Source organism: Pezoporus occidentalis, unplaced genomic scaffold, assembly GCF_034315485.1.
Source record: "Pezoporus occidentalis ecotype Australia unplaced genomic scaffold, CSIRO_AGI_Poc_V1 ctg46, whole genome shotgun sequence".
Lineage (NCBI taxonomy): Eukaryota > Metazoa > Chordata > Aves > Psittaciformes > Psittacidae > Pezoporus > Pezoporus occidentalis.
In genome coordinates this window covers 8865008-8874356 of record NW_026915791.1, presented here as the reverse complement: position 1 = coordinate 8874356, position 9349 = coordinate 8865008, and the positions used below count along the sequence as shown (strand labels likewise).

General features: G+C 49.6%; 1 protein-coding gene and 1 long non-coding RNA gene across 2 annotated transcripts; both read left to right on the top strand.

Annotated features, from left to right (window-relative positions):
* Positions 1-752: 752 nt before the first annotated feature.
* On the top strand, positions 753-5186 carry LOC134172648 (uncharacterized). The gene is made up of 2 exons (XR_009967973.1): positions 753-1065; positions 3772-5186. It is a non-coding gene; the product is annotated as an uncharacterized LOC134172648 (long non-coding RNA).
* Positions 5187-8005: 2819 nt separating this feature from the next.
* On the top strand, positions 8006-9045 carry CUNH11orf96 (chromosome unknown C11orf96 homolog). Its single transcript, XM_062635977.1, has one exon. The coding sequence runs from the start codon at positions 8330-8332 to the stop codon at positions 8690-8692; it is 363 nt and encodes a 120-aa protein (XP_062491961.1). The 5' UTR covers positions 8006-8329; the 3' UTR covers positions 8693-9045.
* The last annotated feature ends 304 nt before the right edge of the window (positions 9046-9349 follow it).

Sequence of the window (9349 nt, the reverse complement as noted above, 5' to 3'; positions counted from 1 at the left end):
TGGCAGGGGGTTGGAAATAGATGAACTTTAAGGTCCCTTCCAACCCAAACCATTTAAAGAGTCTATGAGAAGTCCTGAGCCTGGTGGTGTTCTCATGGCACCTATAGATCTCACTAGAGACCTGAGCAATTTCTGGTGCTACTGTTGACCTGTTTCTGCTGTTGGAGTCAAGTGCAGATGGTAATGTATTTAGAAGGCTAAATATACATTCGGTTCCATTCTTTAACTTCAGGATAGCTGGAGGAACCTCTTCCCTCGTTACATGGCTTTGAAAGCAATCTTTCTAAAAATGCTGCCCAAGAGATGTTCCTGTTATAAGGATTTCTTCCTTCCCGGCACTGTTTTGACAGGACAATATTCCTGGCCAAAAGCCTTTTGAAAAGAAGGTTTAAACTCCGATACGTTACATTAAATTAAAGTAAAATACATGGTTTATCTGAAAACAAAGGTTTATACTTACACAGATTTGGGGATGGGGACTTGCCTGGGCTTTTTGGTTTTGCTGTTATCACCAGTCTCATTAAGCACGGAGTAATTTGTCCATATGAAACAATGGAGCAGGTGCTAAGAGCTGCTTTGCCTACAAAGCACCTCTGAATTTATTTTCCACATGCCTTATATTCTTCCCATGTCTCCCAAACTACCTGTCATAGCCTTTTCCTTTCACCTCTCCTTTGTTCGTATTTATCCCTAGTTTCCTCTCATGTGTTCCCTGCTGCAGGTGCGTGCTGAAGATCTAAACTGTGAGTTCACTTTTTTCCTGTTCCTTCATTCAGAAATGTCATTTTCCAGCAGAGAATATGTGTCTTTTCCAAGAACAGCTGAAAAACTGCATTGCTCAAAGCTCTTCAGTGTCTGTGGCTTTCAAACAGATGGAGTCTGCTGGTTACCCCAGTTAAGATTCCCTTTTCCCAAACAGCCCTCACTAAATAGAGCAGACCTCAGGCTTGTTGGTGAGGGGAAGATGAATGGAAGCTGCCTTTGGTGAGGATGGATGGTGCCTGCCACCCTGAAGGAACATGTAGGATGGAGCTGTTCAGAGAAGGGCGACTGGTTCCATCAGCAGTATGTGACCACTTATTTAACGCCTATATTAGCAATAATATTATTGATTAATCATACTGGTGGCAGGAATTGCTGCTTGCACTGATTATTTAATCACAGAACACTTGAATATTCAAGCACTAGCTTTTGGTGGGGTTAGAGTAGATCTGGTTGAATACTGTGCTGCTGAGCCACACCAGGTTGATCTGAGCACAGGCCATTTAATATCAGGAGCAAAGTTCTGTCATTTATCTTTGGTATTTCTTCTTTTCTAAGGGGAAAAGAAAATCTTTAGGATTTTCAGTTTTGATGAGCTTTAAAGCCATGGATAATGTTATTCCTCCTGTGTCAGATTAATTCTAGCTATGTATTTTCCACTTGTCATGAGTGATGAGCTTATTGTAGCTACATATAGTAGTTTATAGCTACAGTAGTAATGTGGAAGGAGATGGAGTGCCAGGAAGGGGTTAAGAAACCTGAAGTTTCATACCATAGTATTGGCAAAGTGCAGAAGACTGTTCTCCTGGGCTTTGGGATAGAAGAGGTATGATGGGTGCTGTGAATCCATAATGCCTCCTTCTCAAGTGCTGCTACTATTGACTTAGCTAAAAAGCGTTTAACACCCACTTTGCCTTTTCTGGTCATAAATCTTTTCAAGAGTGGATAAGAAACTTACCTCACTGTGTTTTGTTTTCAATGTGCTGCTTTTCCATCCTTGAGGTTTCCATAGCAACCTGAGCCATTTGTTTAAATTGGAGCTCACTGTCCTGTCCTCCCCGCACTGAACTTTACTTAGAATTCATAGAATCATAGAATCCCAGACTGGTTTGGGTTGGAAGGGACCTCAAAGCTCATCCAGTTCCAACCCCTGCCATGGGCAAGGACACCTTCCACTAGAGCAGCTTGCTCCAAGCCCCTGTGTCCAACCTGGCCTTGAACACTGCCAGGGATGGGGCAGCCACAGCTTCTCTGGGCACCCTGTGCCAGCACCTCAGCACCCTCACAGGGAAGAACTTTGGCCTGAGAGCTCATCTCAGTCTCCCTTCTGGCAGGTTAAAGCCATTCCCCCTTGTCTTGTCACTACAGGCCCTTACTAAAAGCCCCTCTCCAGATTTCTTGTAGGCCACTTTAGGTATTGGAAGACTGTTACAAGGTCTGTCCTGAGACTTGAGCTCCACCAGTGAGGAGCAGGGAATCCTCCTCTCCTCACTTCCTTGCCCAGCAACATTCCTGCACCTACAGCTGACACATTTCCTGGACCACCAGCACAATCCCAGCCACCAGCCCAGCAGTGGCCGTGGAGAGGGACAGAAACTCCTGGAATTCAACAGCAAAGTTCTCCCCTGCACATTCAAAAGGTGGGTTTTTTTTTAAATCATCTATTTTGTGGAGCAGAATATCTTTTTGAACTTTTACACACCTGAGGCAGGACGTGTTTTATTGATTGCAAAAGGTAGTATTGAACAAGGAACCCTAATTTCTACACTGCTTAATGGACAGGATCACAGTAACAAATAGACAAAGTAATACCTCCACAATTAAACCATGCGAGGTTAGAGGTTAATTTTACCCCAAGTGGCAGCAACTTGTACGAGCAGGAATAGTCCAAGCAGTCTCTTAATTTGTTAAAAGTACATTAGACAGCTGAGCTTTCTGCAGTCTCTGGCCTCCAGTTGTCTAAACCACACTTTTATCTTGTGTCCTTGTATCACTGTGCCTTGACACGTCAGTAGCAGTGCTGGGAGAAGCTGCCATCCCTTCTGACGCCCATCAGGCCAAACGAGGGCAATTCAATGGAGTGCTTTTCGTCAGGGAACATTTTGCAGCCCTCTTTGAAAAACAAAGGGTTTCATTCCTACATTTATTGTTAGTGGTGTGATGACAGCCAGATGCTGTTACCCTGTGACATGCTACTGAAACCCTGACTACTCACTTCAGGTATCACTTTACAGTTGAAACAATTCAATACAGAGGGTAAAATAGTCCATTTGTGTGAGGAGCATTATCACATTCAAGCATTTTAGCCAGTACTTTGTCCTAATGGCAGCAGGGAGAAGCTTTATAGGATTTACTGCAGCTCATGGAAAGTCAGACAAGATTGAAAGTGAGATTTGAAGGGGTAGGAGCTTTGAATACACAGACTTTGTGTTAACCGTGTTGTATCATGAGCTCCTCACAAGTATTGCCAAGTATTTGAACCTACAGTCATGCTGCAGGTACATCCTCACATTCCAGTACTATAGGCAGTGTGCTGTACGATCCCCTGTGGGTTTTCTATCCTACTCATAGAATCATAGAATCATAGAATGGTCTGGGTTGGAAAGGACCTTAAGATCATCTAGTTCCAACCCCCTGCCATGGGCAGAGATGCCGCACCCTAAACCATGTTGCCCAATGCTCTGTTGAACCTGGCCTTGAGCACTGCCAGCGATGGAGCATTTACCACTTCTTTGGGCAACCAGTGCCAATGCCTCACCACCCTCACAGTAAAGAACTTCTTCCTTATATCTAACCTGAACTCCTCCTGTTTCAGTTTGAACCCATAGACCCCAAACTCTGTCCCTTGCTCGTTACTCCAGCCTTGGCTCTGCTGTTGATGGGCCTGTGTGGGTCTGCTGCTGCTCCTCCTCTCTCCTGTCTCAACATTCACCACACTCCTGCCTTCAGCTGGCTCCTCTGCTTCTGAGGGTTCCTCATTTCAACTCATCTTCTCTTTGGTCTTCACAGTCTTCATTTTAATGCAGTCCAAGCCTGACCTGACTGTACTTGGCCAAACTACAACAGCATTCTTCTCACATGCTCTTGCTTAGAAGCTGAAACCTGGGTTTCAATGACTTTACGTCACAGTGAAAATCCATGGCAGGTTTACACCTCCTGCAACTGCATCCCTGAAATGACTCAGCATTGGGAATCAGCCACTCAGCTGAATTTCCCATGTTTACTGATTTAGGTGGATGTGGAAAGAAATTTTTCGGCTATGATTAGCTGAATTCAGACAAGTTGTATATAAAAAGGAGAACTTTGTTTTGGTTTGTTTGGATTGGGTTGGAAGGGGCCTTAAAGCTCATCCAGTTCCAACCCCCTGCCACCGGCAGGGACACCTTCCACTAGAGCAGCTTGCTCCAAGCCCCATCCAACCTGCCAGGGATGGGACAGCCACAGCTTCTCTGGGCACCCTGTACCAATGCCTCAGCACCCTCACAGTGGGTGGGTTAAGGTATGCTGCTGGGAAGAAGCTCGTCCCGCTGGCTCGGGGTTTACCACATGCTCCATCTTGGAGCGCAAGCCATGATGTCCAGGGTATCCACACTGGGATTGCCAATCTACAGGTGTTTCTGTGAAAGCCCCGGGGTTGCAGAAGTTTCTTTTCCTGTAGGACAAGGTGACTCTTTCTTTCCCTGCTCTTCTTACTCTTTCCTTTCCCTTCTGTGGCATTCCGTCTGATAGCCAGTAAGAGGAATAACAAGGAATAGCCTGTAAGTGTGTTTCCTATAATCATTTTGTTAAATGAGTGACCTGATGACATAAATTAATACCCCAGGTGCTGTTTCAGCAGCATTAATCCTTTCTCCTGCTGTGCAAATGGCATTTTAACATCCCAAGGCCCCACAGCTGCTGAGTGGATATTTAATGTAAAACATGCAGCATCTGAAACATTCCCAGCCCCGGGTAAAGATTCCCTCCAGCCCTGGCATCCAACGTGACTTCAGGCCTGTACTATGCAGGCAAGAAATGTGCTCTGATGATCCACGTGGCAGAGGGCTTCTGTAACCTATACCATGAGGTCACATTTCAGTACCGGGAGCAACTGAGATTGAAGTCATGATTTAAACCACTGGAGTAAATATAGTTGGTACATTAGCGCATCGCAGACCTAACTTGGGGGATTATGTCACAGGATATATTTTCTGAATTGTCTCAAATACAATCTTTAGGTCTCCTGGTTATTACCATGGTGATGTGGCTCCAAGTCGGCATTGAAACCTCCCAGAGCATTTTCTAATCAGAACTGAATGAATGAAATGTTCTCTCTACCTTAAGTGAAGTCAGTTTGCCCTCAGATCGAACATTCTGTATGGAACCAGATGGGCAGTTTGGGCTTGGGATGCATGTGTTGAATTAAAGATGTTGTATGGACCAGCCTTTCTTCAGCAGAACCTCGGATGCTCTTATGCTGGACTGGATTAAATTTAACTTGCTTCATTTCATAGAATCATGGAATGGTTTGGGTTGGAAGGGACCTTAAAGCTCATCTAGTTCCAACCCCTGCAACAGGCAGGGGCATCTTCCTCTAGACCAGGTTGCTCCAAGCCCCTGTGTCCAACCTGGCCTTGAACACTGCCAGGGATGGGGCAGCCACAGCTTCTCTGGGCACCCTGTGCCAGCACCTCAGCACCCTCACAGGGAAGAGCTTCTGCCTAAGAGCTCATCTCAGTCTCCCCTCTGGCAGGTTAAAGCCATTCCCCTTGTCCTGTCCCTACGGGACCTTGTCCCAAGCCCCTCTCCAGGTTTCCTGCAGCCCCTTTAGGCACTGGAGCTGCTCTAAGGTCTCCCCTTAAGGAGCCTTCTCTTCTCCAGGCTGATCCAGCCCAGCTCTCTCAGCCTGGCTCCAGAGCAGAGCTGCTCCAGCCCTCGTAGCATCTCCGTGGCCCCCTCTGGACTTGCTGCAACAGCTCCACATCACTCTTGTGCTGTTGCCCCACAGCTGGATGCAGGGCTCCAGGTGGGGTCTCACAAGAGCAGAGCAGAGGACGACAATCCCCTCCCTCAACTGAACATAAGATGATTTCTCCACTGCCAGAACAAGCCTCCTGTGTCAGCCCAGAGCTTGTTGCAGGATGGAGTCCTCCAAACTGTTCTGCAGGCTCATCTTGTTGGAGGGCTATGCTGAGGAAACTCACTTTGTCCCTTGTCCTGCAGCAAAACCAAGTTGTGAGGAATAAAAACTGTTGTAAATGGGAGTCCTGGAGAGAAAATTGTACTGCAGCAAGGGCTGTATGGGCTAAATTTAGCCATTAAAATCAACAGTAAAAAAACACATCCTTCTCTGAGCTGGAATGATTCAATTTGACCAAAAAGAAAATTGTTCTCTTACTAAGCTAATTGTATCTCCCAATAAAAAGGCTTCAAGCTGACCCTGGCCCTAAAGCTGCCTTGGGAAGCCAAGAAACCAAGAGATTCCAGCCAGGTGCTTCATAAAGCCATGGCTCTGACTGTTTCTCTTACCCTGGCAAGAGGCAAAGCAGCCAGGCTTCTAGAAACACGCTAGCGAGTGCCTCTGGTCCTCCTCTCCCAAATCCATGTTTCCTGCTTTGTTTTACCCTGTTTGAGCCAGGGCTGTAATGATAATGGTTTGTTTCCAATGCAGGTCCTGAAGCATTGCCACTGCTAAGGCAGTTTGAAAGGCGGAGGGACCAGTCCCAAGTCTAACCCAAGACAAAGCTGAGACTTTCTGATGGTGAACTCCCCAAAACAAGTCCCTTCCTGGCTGCTGGACTGTGGCACAGGACGTGTGTGATGGATGGAAGCTTCACCGCTCTGCCCCTACACAAAGAACTTGTTATATGGCAAACTGCAATAACCTGGAGCTCGTGGCAGACATGCTGGCTGGGGTGCAGGACCCATGGTAAGCTCACATCTCTCTGGGGGCTGATTTACCAACTGGTGCTTCCTGTGCCCCAGGTACCTCTATTGAGGGCACACCAAGAACTGACTGCTCAAGGCCCTGAGCTTACATTCCTATCCCCTCTCCAGCACAGACCAGGATTCCTGATGCTGTTGCTAAGCCTCTGCTTCCTTCCCAGTTCCTAACCAACCTTCAAAAATATCCCCGAGTGGGTGAAGCTACCCTGGAGAATGCCTTTGTGGGAACAGTCTAACATTAGCCCTGCAGAGGGGACAGACTGATCATTTCAGGCTCTTCCTCCCTCATGCTTTTCTACTCCACTTCCTTCTAGTTCCTTTGCTATCCCTGTCGTATGTTTTTCTTGCGCTGTTGGGTTTTTCCATCGCTGACACTCCTTGGCACACACAGCTTTAGAGTGTGGTCGCAGCCGGCACTGATTTGCAAGCTTTTGTTTCAGCTCACTAATACTTGCATGCCGTTTTCCCTCTGAGGATCCGATTTTGCATCATTCCATGGAAGTAATTCAGAGCCCACAGGGGAATGGAAAATTTTAGGATCCCGTCTGAAAGGAAGAACATGGAGTTGCACTGAAGGTGTTTAAACTACATCAGAGGTGGCAGAATTGGGAGTGAGATCCCAGCATCCTGCTTAACCCTCTGGTGCTGCTGGTTTCTTGTCTGGAGCTGTCCCATGGGATCCCTGTAGTTGAAGTCTGGCTCCTTGCAGCATTGGGGTGTTCAGATTGGGCTTGCCTCGGGGTTTCCTTTACCCACGTTATTCCGATGGTAGCGATCCCTGCTGAAAGCTGATGTGCCAAGTCTGTCACTGTTCCTTTACAGCCATAGAAATCATGGTAATGATAGAACAAGCTGCGAGGTGGGATGTGGGAAGCTGGGATTCTCGGGGCGCTCGGGGATGTCGTGAGGCCCCGGTAATGCACTCGATGCTCCCCCGGGCACTGCGGGGGTGCCTTGGGGATGGAGCCAGCGGTGAGGGGAGGCCGGGAAGGGGCGACGGGACCGAGGGCGAAGCCTCCGCAGGAGGCTCGGTCCCGGTCCCTGCCATTCCCCCCCCCCGCCTTCACCGAGGGGATGGGGCGGGTGGGGGGGACCGGGGGCGGTGACAGCGGTGCCGGGGAGACGTCAGGCGGAAGGGAAGAGCCCGCAGGCTGCGAGAGGGGCCCGCTGCCGTCTGAGCATGCTCCCGCGGGGGCAGCGACGGGATATATAACGGTGCCCAGGAGCCGGCGGCAGCAGCAGCAGCAGCAGAGGAGGACGGTGGGAGCCTCCGGTCCGCTCTCCGGTCCGCTCTCCGGTCCGCTCTCCGGTCCGCTCTCCGGTCCGCTCTCCGGTCCGCACCGCACCGCGTCTCACAGCACCGATCGGCTCCAAGCTCTGCTTCGCTCCTCTCCGAGCTCCACTCCGCACGGTACCGCACCGCTCCCCGCGGTACCGCACATCTCCGGTCCGCACCGCACCGATCAGCGCCGACCCGCACCTCTCCGAAGAGCACCGCTCCTCTCCGCATCTCTCCGCGCGGTTCCGCCCCGCGCTTCCCCGTTCCCCGCCGGCCGGAGCCTCGGTACCCGGTACGGCCGAAGCTCCGCGTCCCGCTCCGCCGGCCCCGGTCCCCGCGGCGGACGCTCCCGCGGGCGGCAGGATGGCCGCGAAGCCGGCCGAGCTGATGGGCATCTGCTCCAGCTACCAGGCGGTGATGCCGCACTTCGTGTGCGTGTCCGAGGAGTTCCCACCGCCCGCCCGCCCCGCTAAGAATCCCAAGGGAAAGCTGCGGCGGCCGCGGCAATCGCGTTTCAAGACGCAGCCGGTGACTTTCGACGAGATCCAGGAGGTGGAGGAGGAAGGGGTGTCCCCTATGGAGGAGGAGAAGGCCAAGAAGTCCTTCCTGCAGTCGCTGGAGTGCCTGCGGAGGAGCACCCAGAACCTCAGCCTGCAGCGGGACCGCCTCGGGAGCTGCCGTCTCCGCAACAGCCTCGACTCCAGCGACTCGGACTCGGCTCTCTGAGGGTTGCCCGGCTCGGTGGGACCCGATGGGACTCGATGGGACCCGGCCCGGCCAGGACTGGGCTGCAAGGGAGCCCCGGAGGCGGGCAACCGGGTCGGGATGTTTTCTAAGAAAGCGCTTGTACCTTCGTTTCTATTCGATTGTATGAAACTCTCCGTTAAAAAGACAAAAAAAAAAGAGAAATCTTTTCTATTCGTTAGAAGAAATGAGCTGTTTTAGATGCATTGAGCTGCTGGACTTTATATTTATTTTTGCATTTAAACCGTTGACTGCATTAATTTAATATGTTTCTACCTGATTGTCTGTTATTATTTCCATAAAAGAGTAATAAAATCTGATATATTTGCACAGTATTTATTCGACCATCCTTATTTGGGGGATCTGGCTGTCCTCTCTCAGCTCCCTTTACCCCTTTGAGAGCCAAAGGGATTGAAAGGCTGCTGGTAGCTAGTGCAGGACAAGTGATGCTTTCTTCGGGGATGCTGCTTGGAGAGGTTTTGCAGCCTGTACCGACAAGTAAAAGCTTAATGAGACAAGAACCAAGTTAGACTGGGTTTAGACAACTTTATTTGCTGGTTTGGGATCTTTGTGTTAACCCAAATGGACTTTTCAGGAGTGTTTATAACTGATTGTGTTGGGAATTTCATGCAACTGGGC